Source organism: Colias eurytheme, chromosome 9, assembly GCF_061535395.1.
Source record: "Colias eurytheme isolate Ceu_HAF_F1 chromosome 9, ilColEury1 Martin Lab GWU primary, whole genome shotgun sequence".
Lineage (NCBI taxonomy): Eukaryota > Metazoa > Arthropoda > Insecta > Lepidoptera > Pieridae > Colias > Colias eurytheme.
Window position 1 is genome coordinate 7,427,032 of NC_142988.1, and position 23,309 is coordinate 7,450,340.

The window sequence follows — 23,309 nt, forward strand, 5'->3', positions numbered from 1 at the left end:
ACAGTAAAGAATGCGTGTCATGTAGGTTCAAAGCGCTCGGTGACAGCGACTGTTATTCTATAAGGCTATAAAAGTACGGTTTAAATAAGGCACTTATGCTGTTGTAGTTCGGAGGGCTCAGATGTAGTTACAAGTTCCCGCGGTCGTTGGCCGCCTGATGCGTGCACGACTCCCCTGTATCGGCTAACTGTGGTGCGGAAACTAATTCTTGCGTCCGCCAGTCATCACATCGCCCTCACGCCCTTACACCCAATAAACTTGACTATCGCTGCCGAAACTGTACGCTTCCGACCACAATATACATTATATTGTTGTCTCTAGGTCAATTGGACTTGCATCTACGGAGGTAGAATGAAAGCCAAAAATTTCTTAAAATTAATAACAATTGTGACCGAATGCGTGAACGCGGAAACGGTTAGGTTCCGTTAAGTAACTGTATAGGTCTAGTCTAGAACAATCCTGTGCGGGCTGGCGATAGGATCGGGCGACATGTCCTGAATTGATGAGCATTCTTCTAACACTGCATTACAAAGAATATCTATTACATATGTACTAAGAATTGTTACTGATTTCATATCATAAACCAATCCTTAAGAAAGGCCTTTACTTAATTAGAATACAAATAAATTCATATTCAATAACAATGTCCCCTTCCTATTGAATTTATTCGTTTAACATTTAATACAGTGACACCAACTCGATTTAAAAATAGAAATAGAATGTTGCTTAAACTTTAATGATATTTTTTTTTTCGTAATTGATAATGTAATCCAATATTGAGGAAATAAAAGTACTGGCCTCGAGATTATTATACTTACATGCCTTGTCTAGAGGCTTGACTGACCATTTTGCATGCAATTTGAATAAAATTGCATAGAAATCTTAATGTCAAAAGACCCGGTAATAAATGGCTTTTTCCTTATTCGTCATTTCACGTATTTTAAGCATGTTATGACTAATAAATATATTTTTGTTTTTATAAGTAAAAAAAAATGTGTGGGAGTTGTGACCCTACGAAACACAGTTGTAGGTTGTAAATACATAATTGTATTCTGTTACGTGATGCATAATATTGTGATTTATAATGCATGCACGTTCCATTCATAATTACGTCTTTGGACGGCATTATACATAATGTGAGTATCAATTAATAATAAGCAGTCAACCTAGCTAGGGCGTTGCCCTTCCTTAACTATAATAATCATTTATTCCATTTATGCCTGCCAAGTTAACAGGTAAATTCGATTTAAAGTACAAAAACAAAAAAATCGAAAATAATTTCATAAACCCAGTCATAAACCCAGTATTTACAGTAAATTTACAGCATTTAAATATAATTTCAAAGGCCGGCCTTTTTCTTCCTTCCGTATTTGTATTTAACATGATGTGGTAGATTTAATTAAGAATTTACGGATATTGTGACCAATGACTCATTTACTGCCATTTCACACTACAGTGCATTGACCCAAGATTTTGTAAGGATTACTCACACATGTGCTACTCAAAGTATCTCATTTAATGTTCTATTATTAAACATCTGTTGTATATCGTCATCGGTTCCAATCATTACGTTTGCGGATTCACGTAATAACCCATCATAGGGTACGCTGATACATAAAATCTATAACTAGGTATTTCTTTGTTTAAAACTATAACCGGCGATGTGAATATTATCAGTGACATACATAATACACTTGATAGCAACTAGTGATAAGCCGAACAAAACATCGCTTCGGTACATTGACCCAGAATTATATAAAAAAGGTCTTAGTTTTGATAACGCTCTGGCAATGACATTTCTTTTCGCTGTGTTTTAAATAATAAATATTGTTGAGGTTGACTATTAGTAGAATGCTCGTTATGATATTATGTCAGCATTGGGGACGAAGATAACAATAAGAATGTACATAGTCAGTAACACGATACGATGACCTGAATTAAAAGAATATTTTAGAACGTCAAACAAATGAAACTAAAATGTAGAAAGCACTTCGCGGTTCAAGCTCATGGTTGACTGAAATCTCTGTGGTCGGTGCACAACATGTCGACTTTCACGTTGTTACGTAACGTCGCCGCGGAGAGATGTACTAGAACGTTCGAAGTCATCGACCACACTGGCGCTTACGAAACGCACTTGTGTACGAAGATTTTTCGAGAATTTTAATAGTCAACAATTTCTAATGTTTATCCAAACTAGGAAACTTAACTGTCATGTAGACTGTAGAGTATAACACTCCAACACTCCTGTATTAATGGATGTCTTCTATTTCTGCATCGACTTTCTATATTTGTCACTAGGCTGAAACTTTAGGTTCTTATTGCATTTTATTTCTCTAAATTATATGTATAAATTGTCTTCAAATAGTATTTGTTCTTAACTTTCTAAATGTTTTTTACAAATCCATTTCTTCAATTGTTTGCCAATCTTATACGTTCATGTCTTGTATTTAACGAAACTTATCCTTATGACTGCCATCTGCGAATGGTTTGTTCGCTCGCTGTTAGGTCGTCGTTCGAGACATGAGGTCAACGTCGCGGTAGGCACCAACGGACTTACAGTACAATTTTCCTGTATACGATACGATATAGAGGCAGTATGCTGAAAATTCTAAAGATAATACATTTTTACAAGTAATTTGTATAGATGGCATCTGTAAAATATTTACTCATTCAGCTCCATTATAAATTTTAAACAAGCATAAACGCAGTACAGTCGAATATTTGATGTGCCATTTCAAAAATATTTAGACAGACTGGTATTTGGTAGTCACAAACATTTATTCAGATATCTGCAGTCATAAAATTTTTATTAATATTTAGCAATTCAATTCCACAAGGAAATCTATCCAAATATAATGTTATTACTTATTGTTGTAAGGAGGTCAATATCAAAACAAAATTTATATTTATTTTGTACATGAATAATTTATTGATTCTGTCAGTTTACTTTCTTTGATATCTGTTTTGTAGGTCAGTAGAAAAGTAAATATTCGTAGTATGCCCTTACAGAGTTATCGTCCTAGGATATTGGGCGAGCGGCATCAATTTGGAACAATTAAACATTATTATTTATTATTGATTTTATTATAAATCGAGTGTTCAGATGTATATATGAAATATAAACACAGCCACTTGATCACGCATTTTTGTAGAGAATAGTTTTTCATTCTATATTTTTTATTCTGTTTTTACTATGTACCTAGGTAAAACGTGGTCTGAATGATCAAAATCATAGAAGTGAAGGGGCCGTAGATACATCGGCGTGACACACAGGTAATAATTATAAATGCGGAGGCGTCATTGAACCCGTGTTGTTGCGAAACAACGGAAACCAGTCCAGTGTCCCCCCTCTTCTTTGCCCCGTCTCTGTTTGCTAAACCGCGCCCCGCGCCCTCAGTACCTGCTGCGAATTTTTAAAATCCTAGATTAAGTTGACATGCGGTCAGCTCGTCGTACACGTGACGCGCATGTCGATACCTTAGGTTACATCACTAGCGCCTAGAGTCGGCATATTCATTCAAGGTGCATTTGAGAAAATATTTTTATTGATATACGAAACATCTATGAGCTACACAAGAAAAATGTGTGCACAATTTACAATCTTACAACGTACCGTATAAGCCTTCGTTATCATGATACTCGTTTATGTATTGCGATATTTACAGTACCTAAGAAATGTGTAAAATAAATCTGTCTTCAAACCTAAAAAGAGAAATATCGATAATGGCTTATCGCTGTAGACGATATTGTATGTCCAGTTTATCCAGTACTAGCCGCTCCGCGCGGTTTCACCCCCGTGGCTCCTCTCCTGTTGGTCGTAGCGTGATGATATATAGCCTTATAGCCTTCCTCGATAAATGAGCTATCTAACACCGAAAGAATTTTTCAAATCGGACCAGTAGTTCTCGAGATTAGCGCGTTCAAACAAACAAACAAACAAACTCTTCAGCTTTATAATATTAGTATAGATTCACAAACTGGACTACAATATACTGGACTACAAATAAGAAGGGCTTAACGCGGTCGTGAACATAATCGGTAAACACATTCAATTACATTGTATGTGTTGATCACTCGTGTAAGTAAATAAAGTCGATAATGATACATAATAATGTTATGTATTATTATGCTATCCTTACATCAACGGCGACCTAAAAAGTGACGTGGCCGATAGTGGTATAGTCAGGGACAACGTCCGCACTGCCTCATTCGCGGGAATTGCAGGTAGGCTAAGGGGTTAAAGAACTTCGGTGCACTATATCAAATACCATTGAACTTTTCTGTCTCGCTCTAACGCTGCACCCCGGTGCATCGGACGCACGCTTCATCGTGCGAATCCTGTGCGATTACGCGTTACGCATGCGTATGACCTAAACCATGATAATATATTTACGAGTATCTAGAACCTGAATTAAACTGGCATCAAATTTCGAAATGTGGCTATTGAATTAGTGGTGGTTCTTAAATTTTTAATTTTGTATCCAATGAATTACGTTTTAATTGAACTAATGATTGGTTTTCAAGATCATCAAATAATAAAAATTACAAAATCGAATACCTTTAATTACACATAAATAACTTTTTAGAAAACTGGTCCCTCTTATGTAATATTGACAACGTGAGCTAGGCAGCAGCGGCCATGTGTCAATAATCAAGTTTAACTGGTGGAAAGTTCAAAGAGGGCATCGACATCAAGCAGCCTGGTCGCCGTTGGCGGCGACTCTTTGGCGTTCATTCGCTAGAAAATCGCTTTAATTCGCACAACACTCGATAGCAAGTTGTTGTGATGACATCCCTACGTTAGCGAATTACCTGTAGCTACCAGGAAGACTGCAAGATTAAATTTCATAGATGCGGTGCTTCTTTTACGCTCATATTTCAGATTCACATGTTTTATGGGCTTTTATAAACCTATTGTGCCTACATATATTATATTTAGTTATACATACATAAATCATATGTCTGATATAGTTGTATCGCTAATCCACTTAGAAAGTTGTTGATTTCGACTATATACCTAGCACATTTTCACGTCAGTGCGATCAGAGAGCGTAATATGATAACACCAAGGTAATGAGATAAAATGTTATTGAACTTGATAAAAAAGAAATTTGCCTGCACGTAGGCATTATTACTTTTTTGTAAAAAATATTCCATTGTTGTGATGATGCATGATGCACGTTTTTGATCATTTGATAAAAGTCAAATAACTTAAACGAAAGATTATTTACTATTCCATTCAAAATTGAAGCAAATATACAAATAAATAACTCTAGGAAGCAAATTAACCTAACACTATTGAAACAAGTAGGTAATAAACGAAAAAAAAACAACCGCGAGAGGTAATCGAACAGAAGGGGGTATCGTGAATCGTGTATCTAGTGCAATGGGCGGCCCGCTGACCGTTGTTGGACCATTTCTCCAAATCGCACGCCCGCTTTTCCCACAGACCTCAAACGTAGCCTGCTCTCAAGCAGGCCAGTGTACTACGCATCCAACGAGACCGGTTACATAATGTTATTATTTACAACAATATTTAAGGCTTTATAAGAAGGTAAATGCTGTAATGATGGCTTCATATTTTTATCACACTGACAACTTACGTAATGAAATGCACGTAAGGAATATACATAAAATGAATATTTTATACATATACATATATTATATTTAAAAAGTTTAAACGTATTCAAGAATTCTTTTGTTATACGTAATGAAAAAATTATCGATAAGACATTGACCGGCGGCGGCGGTAAGAATATAATATCATTTATAATATTAAATTGTATTTCACGAAATATATGGTTGGTATTATCTTTAAACTTATAGAAGCGATATAAGAAAATCTTCATGGAATGTGTGAATAGATAACACGTACGTCTAAAACATTTTCACAATAGTGTATAAAATATGGCAATGGATTTACATGCGGCATTGAACTTAGGTAGTCAGCCAGAATCTGTTTTCAATTCAAGGATACCTCTGCTTCTGCGTCATACACATTTTTTATACAAGCCAAAATTGACAACTTGCTCACTTGCTCACATTTGAAATCGTCAGATCATCATCATAATAAAATTTTATTTTAGAGAGGAAATATATAAAAATTGGTGAGCTTATATTGACAATAGTTTCAAGAAACATAAAAATAAAATCTGTAAACTTGCCAACAAAGAAAGGAAAAAGAAATCTTTAGGTGTTGACTAACGTGCTAGCTCATCGCTCTTTGCTTATTACGTAACCAATTTTCTCAATCTAAATTTACCCTGAACCTGTCAATGAATTTTTTATATCGGATATACTGCTTTATATGCTCCTGTACACAATCGCCTGTATGTGTAGAGCTTAGAATATGATATAGCACATAATACTTGTACGCGTACACAGCTATCATCGTCGTCACTTGTTTACCGCGTTGTTCGCAGACCTTGAAATTCGGCAACGGTCACTGGCCCCGCTTCGCGCTAAAACGAATATAATTTTTATTATAATCGCCCCTGTATGCCTTTACATAATACCTACCGGCTACCAGTCTATTTAGAAATGGGATCGAATTTCAATAATATGTTGTCCTAACTGCGTAAATTATATATGTATTTATTAACTGCGACCTGCAAATTAGCTATTTCTTGCCCTTTCTAAAAATGTGAAGTGACAGTGCTAGATTTTAATTTGAAGTGATATATTTACTATACTTATTTAAATTAATACAAAATTTGGGAATTTCCGTTCAAAAGTAGTGGAAAATTTCTGTCCCATATTAAAACCACCGTCGGATTTCTTTTCATGCCCGAGTGATTGCTCTGGCGATTGCTTTGACACCCGGACAACTTTGAGAAACAGTGGATGTGTGTGTTATTTAATATACTTACTACATCTGTGTTGGTGATTGGCGATTTTGGTGGCAATTTCAAGGACAGCCGGCTCATTTCTGTCGACAGTCAGTCACCTTCGACAGTGAATGACACCATTACGAACATTGACCCTGTACATTTCCTGTGAGGGAAAATAAAACTGTTTAACGATCATTAAGATACACATGAACATAGCGGGGCAAATATTAATCAATTGATACGAGCACAAAAATTATTTTAAAACACGGTATTCTAGTTATACTTTCTTAATATATAGAATATTATGAGCACTTTTAAATTACATAACATATCACAATATGAGAAATGGTTTCATTTATTTTTTTCTTGTTTCAGGTGAGTGTGTGTAGAATAGAAAATCCTATGGTGCGAAGATATTGGTAAGTTTTTCAGCAGAAGTTATGATTGCAGTAATGCGTTCTCGTTAGAGCACAATGCACCAGGCAGCAGTGGTGAAGTCAGTCACCCCGTCCTAACGGGGCTCGCCCTATACTTGCTTGCAACTCGCGAACTCCACTGCCGTCATCGCGTCGCAATTGTCGTGCAATCGCTTACTAATGCCATTCCAACTGTACTCCTAATGCATACGACCGACGGACATAGAGAAACCCTCGTCCCACGTCAGCTTTATTACTTAAATATCTGAGCGATGCTAAATTATTCGCTGGAAAAAAATGCAACAAGGAACATTGAAAACGCGGTAATGAGGTCCGAGACTCCCCGTCGAGTGTGTAAATGGACCACAAAATTGTCACACCTATTAGTCATTGTTAATTTCGTAATTGTTCCCAGAATATCGTTATACATAATAAGTAGTCGAAATGAATCAAGCGGTTAGCTATACATTTTTTTAAACTTATGAAAATACTTTACACTTTAGGGTGTCAAACTATTTTTCAAATGTGTATTAATTTTCTTAATGCTTTATAATTTTAATGTTTGTCCTTTCTTCAACGACAATCTCAAATTAAAAAATACAATGTTGTGAAAATATCAAGAGACATCCCGCTGATATTTTATCATTAAAACGAATATTAAGAATCTTCCCCAAAATCGAGATATCGTTTAACTCAAAATATAATACATCATCTATCTGGGAATGTCGGTTGCGAATTCGCACGACAAAAGGAAGTTAAAAAACTAATCTTTCAAATTTTCAATCCCTTTTTTGTGTCCAAAAGATTTCGATTAAACAATAATTCGCGTTTTTTACAACTTTAGAGAAGAGTTGAATATCGCGAAACTTGCACAAAGATACACATATTTGTACAAAAAAATTGGGAGTTACCTGTTCTTGAAATCCGAGATCAAAGAAAGGGTAGGTCGATTCGCGCTGTGATTTTTTATCATTGCACAAATTTACTTTACCTGCATTTTTTTTGGGAAAAGGTTAAAATATAAATCCCTAAAAATCGAAACTGAATAGAATCCGGTCTAAGGGTTACGTTGTTGATTTCTATTACTTTTTTTAACGGAGCAGATGCTATTAATGGGCTCCTTATGCTTGTCCATGGAACAATATGTAGGTCACGATTTTGATGTGTAAAGAATCTGTATTCTATCTTAAATTGTGACTTTATATAAATAAAATATTATGTAATAAATCTATTAAAGCTTACACTGAAAAAAACGGCGATTATATTCTTAAAAAAAGATACCATTCTCAATAATATCTCAGGGTTGCCTAGTGTCTACATTAGCTTGCGTTTTGTGGACCGTACTGATTACGCTCGCGCTCTTCTTTCGTTAGTGTTTAAAATCTCTGATGACCTGTTTTTATCATTAGCAGTTAACCCATTTTTATTAAATGCTCCATGACCCTGTGAACTTCTTTCGACCCTTGCTCTGATTGTATTTTTCTTAAACCACCCCATTATTGAGTACCCGATATATAACAAAAAAAAATCAATTGAATATTTGAGTATTGTGAGACTACAAACGGCAGTTATACATATAAACCCATTTGAGAAATTTTGTGAAAGTCCTAATACGTATGAAGTATAAACTAAACATATCTTCTTCTTATATATAAAAATGAATCTCAAAATGTGTTGGTAAGCGCATAACTCAAGAACGGCTGAACCGATTTCGATAATTCTTTTTTTATTATATTCCTTGAAGTATGAGGATGGTTTTTATGTAGAGAAAACGTAAATAAATAATTTGGAAAATCCAAAAGTGCACGCCTCATAATTTTTTTTTTAATAAATATTTATTAATTATTATTTTTGTTTATTTAATAACAATTAAACCACATCGAATCAGACCCTGAAAAATGAAAGGGTTCTATTCCTGAGCATACTCAAGCGTAAGAGAAAAAAAAAGACTCGATTAGTAAAGTATTTCGGTCGCTATCGTGTTAACAAGAAAAAGGATCCGCACATACAGACACACGGACGTCCAAGACAGAACTTTTTTAAACTGTTTTTTAACTAGTTTAAATAACAAAAATGACATCAAAAATATCATGAACGTTAAAAATAGTGTTTTTTCTTAATATGTGTGTGTATGTATTATCTTACAAGTGCAATGTATGATACATAAAGACATTTTAAGTTTGAAAAATCAGATGTTTTGCGCGAAGTGACAGTAGTACCCACCTCAACGCTTCGCTTATGAGGCGTGCAATATGTACCACGGGCGAAGCCGGGGCGGACCGCTAGTTATCAATAAAAGCTTTACTGGAATTATTTTGATCTGTTCCAATTTTCAAGTTTGCTTTTCTTACGTGAAGTCGAGGATTATAAATTAATGGTTTTTTTTCATCGATGTATTTGAGTGTCTTACATAAATATTCATGTAATATGTTATATAATTTTATAAATAGTTGGCACAGTGGTACACCATAGTGGCACCGTTATACGCACTCGCGGAGTTGATTGCACGCGCTTACGGTCGCCGACACCAGCACTTACTGTAGATGTCTCCTAGCAATTCTTTGAACACATTTCTGCTTTTGATATTAAAATGGCTTATACTTAGCAACTGTGAGATAATAGAGCTAGGTTATATACGACTTCGTAACTAAAGTTAGGAAGTTGTCTCATGTGATCATGCACCAATGAGATACTTCAAACTAACACTTTAAAGAATCGTAGAATGATGTTAAAATATAATATAGTAGGTGGCTGTTAACTACAATGTAACATCTTTGTCAATAGTGTAAGGGTTAAAACTTTCGAACATATTTTTTATATCAAATGGGACATGTGCGAATGGCACACGTTCCTATAATGGCACGCGAACATATGTTTTCACTATTCCAAGTACAAGAACACCTAAAAAATACACCACAAAGGACTTAATAATTTGAATGACGATCTTCTACCTTTCCACTTTTTACTAATAACAAGGTGCCTTCTGGTGCCGCGTTTCACCACCAGCTGTACAACAAGGAAGTACACATAATAGTAAGCAAGGCAATAATTACTCGTTGCTAAAAATATGGATGCAAAAAATTATACTGCACGTTGGCCACGTGCGGTTAAAATGTTTACTTTCTTGGTTAGGGCCAGTAAGAAAAGTGGAAGAAGGAAAATATGTATCGATAAAATAGACACGGATATATTTTTCATATGTTTGGAATTTGACCATTTTCGTATGTCGGGATAAAGTCAAAAAAATAATACACATTTACATTATTTTTTCTTTAAATTATTTATCAATGATGAAGTAATGGGGAAAAAAATATAAAGTACAACCCTACATTTTTTTAAATAAATCTCTTCAAAACCTACACTCCACAGTCTACTCTACTAGAGCGCTTAAACAAAATAAGGGAAACATCAAACAATCGCTATCGACTTGATAAAATAAAATAACATTTATTTTCTTATCATATTATTTTGTTTTTTACTTTCTTTAAGTCGAGTTTTAATTTGGGTTCACGGTCACATCTATCAACTTTTACATACCTAAATGAAAGAATAAATAATATATCATCATTCCCAAAAACGACGGATTTTAGTAAATTTTATTGAATAATCCTTATAAATAAACAATATCAATTTTTCAATGGTAATATATTATAATTAAACGTAATATAATGGTACACGAGTATGGATCATTGAAGAAAAAAGTGATTTGAACCGGTCTGTATTAAAATGAAAGTTGCCTATAGGTAATACGCGCTACTTTCTCCTCACTCGCAAACACACTTCTGACTTTAACCGGGTGCATCTTTAATCTTTATGCAATAAATCATTTTTTTTTGTTTAAAAAATTAATTAACTATATTATTCATTTAATTTCAAAACTATAAAAAAGATTTTTAAAATATGAGCACAAGTTTCAATCGAATTCGGTGGTTTGGACCAGAGATAATAATTATATGGCTTAGAATTTTTTTAAATTAGTCAAAATATTTTCCAAGATTTTCCACATAATGATTTCAGTGATATAGCCAGTCTTATTCCCTATTGTACAAAGGTTTTTGGAATAGATGATTTAAATAAAGTCAAGGATCATTTGCGTCGCAAACAACTGCGGGGTCAGTAGACTCGAGCGCGCAACCGCCGAAATTATCGCAGCACTACACGCGCCGTGCGGCCAACGAACGAACCAAGGCCATGGTGTGCCTCCCCTCCTTGCCCCCTGCTCACCAAGCTCCTCTTCAACCTCCAATAACCTTACAGGCAGATATCTCAATGTCATCTCGATACATGGAAAAATTGCTCATGTTTTTCTTTTCACTTGTTTTTTTCTCTAATGTTATCTCCAGTATTTTTCTTAAAGCGAGACGAGAGATAAGCTATAAGAGATAGAGATAGCTTAACATATTGATATAATGTATTAAATATACATTGAAAATATTACAGATATTATAAATAATTTCACGAGGGCGGGAGGTGGAAATATAGGATACAATAGAATGTCAGATTCAACAACAACAAATTTCCCCAATTAAGCTAAAGGTCATAGGGAGGATGATGCGTATTATGTGTACAATATAGATCGATACTGGCAATAGAGGCTGGATAACGTGGGCGCGAGGTGAGAGCGCGGAAGGTGGCGGGTGCGGAAGCGTTGGCGGGGAAGCGGCAAGGGGCGCGGGCTGCGGGGCGGCAGGTGGTGGCGTCAACGCGCGGCCGTGAACTTTCTTCGGACACGTTTTCAGGAGCAAATGCTGCGCAATAATCCGCGCTTCAATCTCACGGAGGCTCTTTTTATGCGAGGAGAGACCGTGCCACGAAACGTAGCTGAAGCACAGCGAACAAGTTTAATTGGGAAAAACACGGTTAGGAGCAACATTATCGGTACATTTGGCTACCGCCGGATGATCTATAAATATAACTTCCCCACTTTTGTCCAAGAAATTTTGTAATAACTTCCAAACATTACACCACCTCAAAATATTATTTTTTATCCCTACACGCGTATGTATAGCTTTTGCGTATTATCTTTTATCTGGCACACAATTCATTAAAAATGTATTCAGTTCGAGTTCAAGTGTATTGATGTTTTTCGCGAACAAAAGTGACGCAGCGTCTATCAAAAAATCAGAGCGAATCTGTATAATGTTGTCAAATTTTAATCCGAGAGGAAATTCAGATTTAGACCTAAATTCACGGAAGTTTGTGGAAAGAATACGGCGCCGTAAACACAGTCTACCTATTGAGAATTGAAACGACAAATCATTATAGAATTATCTTATAAGCTGAATATTAAGTGCCGGTGTTTACTGTCGATACATAAAAACAGAACAGAAAAGTTGTTGTTGAACAATCACTTGTTATCTAAAGTAAAGAGGGCGAGTAAATGTAACAGTAGGAAACGAATACACTTCCTCATTCTTGTCCCTGTTGTGTAGTAGTGAGTAATGCAACGTAACGCGCACACAACTCCGTTGCATTATACAACCTAGTGCATCAGCAGTGCGCTGTGCGCTCGCTTCGCTCTAATTACACAAATAACTACACAACTCTACTTATTACCAATAAAGCATGCTGTATTTATAATCTCATTAAATTCTAATAAAGTCGAACATTTATTTTAAAATAGATGCCCTTTGACATTATTATGTATGAGCATTAGTTATGACATGGTTATTTTAATCTCCTTCAAGATTTATCATTTGAAAGCTTTCAATATGACATAGTGAATAGTCTTTACGTAGTCGTCCTCTGTCAGGAGCAGGAAGTTTGGGTTCTGAATAAAATATCAAGGTAAAATGACGCATAAATGGAGAGAGAAAGGAGTTACTCTACCCCCTTGTTAATTACATATTTTTGGTATACAAACTACAGCTACATATAGAGCAGTATGTGGCATAATGTATATGTGATATAAAAAGAATTAAACTCGCCTTTTTTATTCTAAATTGCCTCATGTGTTTTTGTTATTGGTCGCGCATTCATATGTGTCACAAGCTCTAAAACAAAAATAGTCCAAGATTTAAAAATAGAAAAAGTGTAGTTGAGATTGCCGTTTCCTCATGTCGGGTTTACCTTGGAGTTGCCAGTTGCGGTTAGTTTGGATTCGGCATTGAAGTTTGGACAAGGAAATAATCATTGTAATATATCAAATGAAGCAAATATGGACAATTGAAAATTTAATCCTTCCAATAATGTCATATTCAATTATAAGTTATTGCGTGGTCATTTTTTACAAAAATACAAAGACAATTAATCAATTCTTGACAAATTAATCAAAAACAAAGTTCAGATATTTGGTATGACTATGATCTATCATCTAATGAAATATAGGATACATACTTCATTCGTTGCCTAATCTACATTCATAAAGGACAGGTATTTTTACCGCTTAGAGTAAAGCTTGGGTGTAAGGAATAAGGATAAATGTATAATTCTTTGCCCCAAAATGAATGAATCAATCAAAATTTGCTTTTTTAAGTTTGTATGTAGAGATCGTCTAAATATTATTATAGCTCTCAATGGAACTAGTGCCAAATGCCAATACCTCGTCCATTATTGTTGCTAAAAACTAAAAATGTTCTTATCTCTACATAGCATTTTCTATGCTACTTACACAGTGATCATTTTATTTTGAATTAATAAGCTTTGTACAATATTCAATCTAGATCGCTGGCATTCATGTATGTGTTATGTAAATGCAGCACGAACGTCGTAATTTAATACTAAATCTGGCTCTCATCTAGCCGCCCGGGGGCCCCGTCTATCTGCTATTAAGCACCCGACCTTGGCCTTGGTACGGGTTGCCGAATCATGAGGTCACAGCGATTGAGCGCGTCCGGATCACACGGCTTGTATGTCATGCTTATTCATTTTGCCTAACACGTTACCCGGCATAGAAAGGCCGCCCGCAATTTTTAAATTGTGTAGCTTTGTCGGCTCTACATTGTATATTATAATATTTTTGGTGATCCTTGGTTTTTCGTAGAGTCGAAAAAAAATATATTTGTTTGATTACGAACTACTGAATTACCATGGCGTTACTGACACTGTAAAATCTTAAATCGCGAAAAAGCATTTTTTTATTTTTTACGTGTTCTATATTTTTGTGCTCTATAATATATTAGTATTTTTTTTTAATTCGTATCTTTCCTTTATAATTGAAAATTTAGTAGATGCTAACGGCATTAACACCATCAAGTTTCTTTTTTTTTCATACCTTATTCGCATAATGATTTTTTATTTAACAGTTCTTACAATGTTTCCATCATCTTAACTCTATAATATGATCAAACAGAAAGTTAACGTTTTGTTTCGATAACCATAACTAGTATCAGTTAATAAAATGAGCAGATAAAATATATAAATAAGACATGCGATGCGATTATTGCGAGCTGAGTATCGTCAACGTCGCAGCAACCAACGGGGTAATTGACTTGCGCTGACCTCGCAATGCTTTGAAAAAACTCGTCAAAGCGCGGAGCACACATCCACGCTGCTCAACTTTACAAAGTAAATTGTTTATGATTTATTCATTTTCATTTAGTTGTCACCACTGTTGAAATACAACCAAAAATATGAGCTCTATATTTTTGTTCGTTAAAATATATCATGCATGGCAGTTACGAATAAACAGCACATAAATGTTCGATGGGGATTCAGGTTTCGAGTGCGCTCATACACCGGTCCCGGCGAGGCCTTGACCTGAGCTCACGTCGCAAATGTTTAGTCCCAAACAAAATGTCGACGAGGCTCCTCGTGACTTCTTAGAACATCGGATTCACAACCGCTTCGTCCAATTACAATGTTGTTGCAATTCAAGTTTCATAAAATAAATAATACACACTGAATCTTTTCCAGGAAACCACTATGTTTATTTAATTGTGCATTGAACCATAACTCGGATACAGTAACGCTGTCTGTCAATAATGTTTCTATTAAGAGCTCATTTACAACTAATGTAATTGGGTAAATCCTTTTGTTAGGAGAGAATATGCTCCCTTGACCGCATTTGTAAATAATGCTGTCCACTAATTTATGAGTGGTTACATGGATGTGCAATAAATTATGCGCAAAGACCCGTTTTCCAATGGGCTCGGCACGCTTGGCCCATTGTCCCAATGTCCTTGGTCCGCAGTCGCGAGAAGGTCGTCTGGCCCTGCAATTGTTACATTTGACTTTTTAAAGGGCGACTGTTAACGACCGTTCACAATTTCGAACAACATAATAATCTCTGTCATGCGCATTGTATATTGTCGGTTATTGGGGCACAATAACAGTCCAGACTTTTTACATTTTCAATAATTGTTTGCAACAGTATTATTTATTCTTACATGTTTCTAATTATTTGTAAGGTGGAAGAGATTTCATCCGTCATTATTAAGAGGGCGCATAAAGCAAAATAACCAATCTTCTATTAGATGATACGTGTAATATGCAAGACCAAATCTAAAAAATAAAATATATATCAAACTAGATGATATGTTCAACGATTCTGTTTAATCAAAAACATAAAATATTAAAATTTACTCGATAAAAAAAATCACCAAGTTAGCTCTAATTTTCACACTTTTACATTTTCTACTTGACATGGTAATACTTATTATGATTTTTTTTTCATAAACAATTATATTAAAACATTTGCAAGATATTTGTCAGAGCATTTTGTGTAATTACTTTTAGTTTTGGTTTTATCTGCGATAAACCACTTTTGGCGCTCTTTTTTTCTCGAGATAAACGTTTGATTTTGTCACGATCGTATTACCATGTCAAGTAGAAAACGTAAAAGTGTGAAAATTAGAGTTAACTTGGTGATTTTTTTTTATCGAGTCAATTTTAATATTTTATGTTTTTGATTAAACAGAATCGTTGAACATATCATCTAGTTTGATATATATTTTATTTTTTAGATTTGGTCTTGCATATTACACGTATCATCTAATAGAAGATTGGTTATTTTGCTTTATGCGCCCCCTTAATAATAATACCATAAGGTAAGTGAAAGTTATTACGGGCGGTAAAAAACAAAGAGTCCTTTGTTTAAACAACTGAAAGGGATAAATTTTTGGCAAAAGCAAACTCGCAATACTCTCACTATCATATAAAAAAATCCGGAAGTAGAAAAACCGATCATAAATTGCACACAATATAAAACCCGGTTATTATAAAAAGTAAGGCAAATTCTCTAAGATCAATCTAAATTGGGCTCTATGGTCACAACACAACTGGCTAAAAGCGAGGCATACAATATACATGTGGCTACCGAGGGACGACACCATTTTTTGCAACACTCAATGTATTAAAATTCTCTAAGATCAATCTAAATTGGGCTCTATGGTCACAACACAACTGGCTAAAAGCGAGGCATACAATATACATGTGGCTACCGAGGGACGACACCATTTTTTGCAACACTCAATGTATTATGACCTGGCAAAACAGAATAAACCACCTTTCTCAGTCGATATAGAATGTATTTTGCCTTTTTAAACTACCCATTTGAAATACCATATAATTTGATACTGACGACCCCATACTAAAAAGTTAGAAGGATGTCGGAAGGAAATAAAAAAATGGGATTTCACTGTACGCAATTTTTTAATACAAACACGCATATGGTATTGCTACAATTTCATATTGTTTTTATTTATAGCGAGTGTGCATAATAAAATTATAATTATATCAATTTAACTTTTAATATATTATGGTAACTCTACATTTCAGTTCAAATCATCTAACAAACACGAAGTAGAGATTCTAGCAAATTTAATTCTAAATATATGTAAAATAAATTCCACATGTATATTTAAAATTGTAAAAAGTATAGAAAAAACTAAACAAACTAGTAATAACCCAGAAATATTCCTTTAAATGTCAAACGATTACCCAATAGGTACATTTTTTGCGATATGGTTTTTATTTTGCGTTTTTTGATACATATTGCATTTACTTAGAGGATATTGGCGAAACCTTATAAGAATGTGTTTCCTTTAAAATTGAAGGGAAATTCATCTCAATAAGAGCAAAAAAATTAATAAAATGAATGTTTCATTCCTTGACAAGTTGTTGCAACTTTCAAGTACATATTACTCTTTAATTATTGAATAGCACATTGCCATAAGTACCTTACTATTTCTACGCTACGTTACGTTCAGACTTCAGAGTTATATAATTAAGAACTATATACTATGTAGTATATACAGGGTGTCCCACTATTGCACGCCTCATAAGCGAAGCGTTGAGGTGGGTACTACTGTCACTTCGCGCAAAACATCTGATTTTTCAAACTTAAAATGTCTTTATGTATCATACATTGCACTTGTAAGATAAAACATACACACACATATTAAGAAAAAACACTATTTTTAACGTTCATGATATTTTTGATGTCATTTTTGTTATTTAAACTAGTTAAAAAACAGTTTAAAAAAGTTCTGTCTTGGACGTCCGTGTGTCTGTATGTGCGGATCCTTTTTCTTGTTAACACGATAGCGACCGAAATACTTTACTAATCGAGTCTTTTTTTTTTCTCTTACGCTTGAGTATGCTCAGGAATAGAACCCTTTCATTTTTCAGGGTTTGATTCGATGTGGTTTAATTGTTATTAAATAAACAAAAATAATAACTAATAAATATTTATTAAAAAAAAATTATGAGGCGTGCACTTTTGGATTTTCCAAATTATTGGTATACTAAGCGCGAAGGAACTTGTAGTTTTGCATACACTGATCACGTAAAAAATACGTAAATTACGTACAAAATTTTTTGCTAAATTTTTCCTGAATATCCATGTTTTCTTCTCTAGCTTCGCGCAGCCGGCATATACCGCTTCTCTAATATGAGCATTTTATCTATGAAAACATAATCTTAAACGATAGCTCACGTGCTGGTGGCAAAGTTGGGCGGCTCGCTTGTTATGGGTGTACACATAGAGTTTTAAGAATTCATCTATATGAAAAAAAAATGCGTCTGGAATTTTTTAATTATTTTTTACGTACTCAGCGTATGCAAAACTATAACCTCCTTTGAGCTTAGTATACCAACAGCGGGACACCCTGTATATCACTCAAAATATCAGAATAGAAGTTTAATTTTTTGAATTAAATTGTAGCTCTAAAAAAAGATTAAACGAAGAAATTAGTAAATATAATTATCATTCAAAATGTGAGAAGTTTTTATGAAAGCAGCAAGCAAACTCTGTAACTTCAGGGTTTTGCAAAGCGCCTGCGCGGGCGGTGGCCTTGACCGGCCTGCGCCAAAATTTACAGGTCATTCACCTCCCCGCCGCCCACCGCCGCTCGTCTTTATCTCATATAAATAACTTTCCTCTATGAACTGATAAGAGCTTTATTTGTTCTGAAATACGATTTAAATTCGGTTGATGCGTAACTATACAAAGTGTTATATAAAACTGAATCATGTACATATCGGTTATAGAAACTTGTTTATCAATAAGCCTATACCTACGATGCGTTCTTCAGACCTTTATGTGCGAAATAAAATATGTTATCAAATATCAATGCGCCATTTTTCTTTTCTTGTTTTGCTTAAATTTCGAATGATTATTATTTAATTAAGTAAAACATTTTTGTTTATTTAATTTAAAAGATGATCATTGTAATTATTGATATTGTATTAATAGCATTTTTCAAATTAAACTAAAAGAAGCTTATCATTGTTTTTATTTATAAACAGGTTCACATTATTTTGTACCTGTACTCTGGAGGGATGTTATTTGTAAGACACAGTTTAGTAAGAGTTATTAAGGGAAGTGGGTTCCTACGAAAGAATTGGGCAAACCGGCCGATGCGGCAGCGGGTCAGTCCGTCACGCGGCGACCTACAGCGCTTGCCATCCATTAGCTCGTTTTCGTGTTCAAGTTCACTCGCGTTCCATCACCAAAAATATTTTAGTAGTGTGACGCAACCGGCCGCGGCTTCGTCCCACTCGAACGTTCCGGCGAGCTCTCAGTCCGCACCGCTCTCACGCGACCTTGGCCGCGGTGCGCCCGCAAGGTTCGGGTCTTCGAACTCGCCGCGCGGCGAGGACGCGGGACGCGGGGCTGCCGATCCTCCAATGGCTCGACGCGCACGTCTGCGCGAGCTCCCCATTGGTCCGTTCGCGACGCGGCAATGACCTCGAAGACCGGAGTTTGAAGCGCACCGAGTCTCACTTCGAAACGCAGACCGACAGGCTTCGCCGTCCGATAGAGCCTATATTCGTTTGGCCGCGCTCTATCCAGCGCCGAACCGATTGTATCGCACGGAGCCGCGATCATTTTGCAGACTTTCACTCTTAAGGGGAGACTTGTATGGTTACGATCAAAAGTACGCACGGCCCGAGCTCAGTTCGTCGATCGAGCTCGAGTGAAACGCACGCGGCGCGTGCAGCGGCAGTTTTGCGGGACGAGCGACCTTCATCCTTCGCGACGTGCCGGCCGCGCGCCTCGGCCCATGCACTCCTGTCCTATATCCAGTCTCAGAGTGCACAGGACGTTTGTGTCGAAGAGCTGCACAGCTCAGATGTGACTTCGGTGTAGTGTTGTGTGTAGGAGGACAATTATTATTGTTTAGTTATTATCTTTAATGACTCTGTGATGTCTCCGGATAGCAGTTACGGGCGTTACGATACGCCAACGCCAGTTGACAATAACATTATGATGAGTCCGGTGCATAAGGAACGAGAACCAGAACTTCATATAGGTATGGACTCCGGACTGTTTACATTTCACAAAAAAAATTATACACTGTATTGATGAATTATAAATAAAAATAAAAATAAATATAATTTCATCATTCCAATAAAAATATATTTTTAATGGGATCTTATATATTTGAAAACATTTTTCATTTGATAAAATGTGATATATATTTTTTTTAGTTTTTAAATTAATATTACAGCTGATTTTTTCCAACGCTCTACATTAAAAATTTTACGGATTCAAACATGTATTTCATAAATTTTGTGCATATAGGTAGCAATGAAAACAGTAATTTCTAAATTTATTAAATTAATTATTTGTCCCCAAACATTATTTTGTCACTAAAATATAATTGTTATTAGGTATATTTTCCTATGCATAATTCGCAAATTTTAGCAGTTATAAACTCAATTTTACTTCTTATACCTAGGTAGTTGCTATTTTGATTAAGAAATGATTTAAGTTAAATATAATATACAGCTGTCTCACAAAATAAGACAGATTATGATGTAAAATAATTGATTAATGATTTCTTTACCTTTCCCATAAAGGGGTAAAAAATGTATTTGTAATGTGCGTTTAGCATTATGATCCGATTGCAGAACGAAATGTTGATGGATTAAATTTTAAAATTGCATGAAAGGGCTGAATATAAACAATTAACACGAACATTGTGCAAAATGTACACTTCAGAGAATAATATTCTTTAACCCTCTTCCAATCGATAGGGTTCAATATAAATTCATAAATTGTAACTGCGGGGAATCATTCCTATACATTCGCCTTACAACTCCTAATGATCTTATCGCAGTTAATCGATTAAGTGCAAATGTAATTTTCTCTGTTAAATTGCTTGAATGTAGGTAACAAGACTAACAACAAAAGAACAGACCGTTACACCTGGGAACTACATATTTCCATCTGAAACCGTGACATATTTTATTAATGGCTATTATTGCGATTTACGTAATAGCTATATTTGTATAAAATTATTAATGAGTGTGTGATAAGTATAATATAAAAAGAAATAGTCACGCCACTAGGTTCAATGTTCTAACAGCTTCCGTCTCGCTGTACCACTTTTACTTTCAAGAGAAGCTTGTTCACGCTCGTTTAGAATGCACTTGGTTAGCTTTGAGATAACATGCTACAAGACATATCTCATCATCTTGGTATATACACCGTGCCATTGCATACATAACATAATTGTAAGCGCTGTAACCTGTGCGCGTAATGTAAATATTATTTACAAATAAACAATACCCTGACACAGATCTTTAGCTTCTTACGCGCCTCCGCGGGCTTAGTACGCTCGACTGCAGCTGTTCGAGTTACGTGGTCGCGAGACTTTCTCGTGCACTTTCCTCGCCTCTTTAATTGACGTAACGAGCGAGTGACTCTCACACGAGCCAATCAGAAAAACGCTAGGCGTTGCATCATACGAGGTGAAATGACTGCACGGCGCACGCTAGGAGTTACTCTTACAATAATTATTCTCTTGCAACTGCACCGATTACGCCTCGTATCGCTTTCGCGGTTAGCTCTATTGTAATACTTTATACTCACTTTCATAATGTTACCGCGCATACGCGAGATGAGATAAACTATTCGTATAGATTACGAGCGAAGCGTCAACACAAAAAAGAAAGTATCACCATAGAAAGCGAGCGCTCGGAGCGTCGACCCGAGGCAAATGTTGAACAGAAATAGAAAGTTTCTTCCAAAAGCCTAAGCCGGCTCCCTTAACAAATAAACAAACATCACGAAGGGAAAAGTGAGAGCGGTTGGGGGCGCTCGACGCACGAACCTGTTTCCTGATCGAGGCTGCGCGCCCTCTACCTCTAATTCAACATCTGACGTCACACCTGTTGTCACCGGTTTCTTATCTATCACTGACCTACTAACGAAATCGATTTTGTCATTTATTATTTCATTGAGTCTCCACTAATTGTTATTACACATAGTTATTCCTAATATATGTTTATTCGTTACCGAGATTAAATAAATAGATCTATTGATCGAGCTATTGCTCGGAGTATTACGAGTTAGTCGTGAATGTAACTCGCACTTAAAGGGTCAACGACTTCGCTCAAATGCAGTAGAGAGATTTTACGCTTTCTAAAATAACTATTCAGTGTCACCAACGCATGCAACATAATGTGGTTACGTCACGCGCTTACAAGTTACACCAGTTAGAATTGCATTTACGCAACAGGTACGAGTTAAAATTAGAAAAGCAATCACACTCATATTTTTTTCAGTTTCATCTAAATAGGACAGACACAAAGCAATATTTTTATTTTAATAGACTCGAGAGTCTTGAAGTCACGCGACTTTTACTTTATGTTTTTACATCGGGAGCCAAACATAAATCATATTATTTATGTTGTACATTTTTTATTATGATTGTCATTTTCTCTTTTTACTTGTTGTTACACTATTTTGGTATCAATAAAGGTCGTGAGTGCCAAATAACGTGTTTGGCAAACTATCTGCAAATTAGTAAAATAAATATCAGATGAATGTTATACAAGGTCACCTTATTAAAAGCAACCTTTTGTTTAAGGGCAAATGTTTATAATGTAATTTATCTAAAAATTTTAAGGTATTTTATGAAATATTTTCCTCGTCGAAACTAGTTGTTGGATGTTTTCTAAGTCTTGTTTATTTTGTTTCAGAATTTGACGGTACAACAGTGTTGTGCCGTGTGTGTGGTGATAAAGCTAGCGGTTTCCATTATGGAGTGCATTCCTGTGAAGGCTGCAAGGTAAATATAAACAATATTTTATTTGTATGTAAGATAACTTGGGACAATCGTCACATGCTCATTAACACCGATATTACGAATTTTTGTAAATGAGAGATGGATGTGAGAATGAAATGTTAATTATGTGAAATGTATACCTAGATTATATTTAATAATATCGTACAAGCACAATCGACTATCACTCTACTGGCGCTACTGTATTTCTTATGATTTAGTTAATAACATGAAATGTAAAGTTCGCGTCGCTCTATAATGTTAATTGTTAGTTGTAGTTATGATATTAAAGGAGCATTACTTTTATAAATGACGAAAGGAAGCCGTCTCGATGTCCTAGAATGTAAACAAGGCCGCAACACGCGGAAGACAATCACTGTAGTCGACTGAACAAAGCCTGGCCATGGTATTTTTGATGTAAATCGTATTTAAATTTCGTATATTCAATACATGTTGTATGTAACTTAACCTTCGGCAAATAACATTTTAAAGTCTCCAACATCCAATGGAATACAACACAATAAGGGCAACGAGTGTAAAAGCTAGAGAAACATTTTTTAGGACGATCGGCTAAGATACCTGTTGGCCTCGAATATAAGCGATCAGGT

General features: G+C 35.3%; 1 protein-coding gene across 3 annotated transcripts in view; it reads left to right on the forward strand.

Annotated features, from left to right (window-relative positions):
* Nucleotides 1-23,309, forward strand: part of Eip75B (Ecdysone-induced protein 75B) — a 40,512-nt gene that overhangs the window by 6,805 nt on the left and 10,398 nt on the right. For 2 of the 3 annotated variants that reach the window (XM_090105803.1, XM_090105805.1), the window contains exon 2: nt 22,619-22,707. In XM_090105803.1, coding sequence (XP_089961929.1) covers nt 22,619-22,707 — 89 coding nt within the window. Of the gene's footprint in view, nt 1-19,580; nt 19,942-22,618; nt 22,708-23,309 lie in introns of those variants that run through there. The other variant, XM_090105804.1, reaches the window with a different exon arrangement.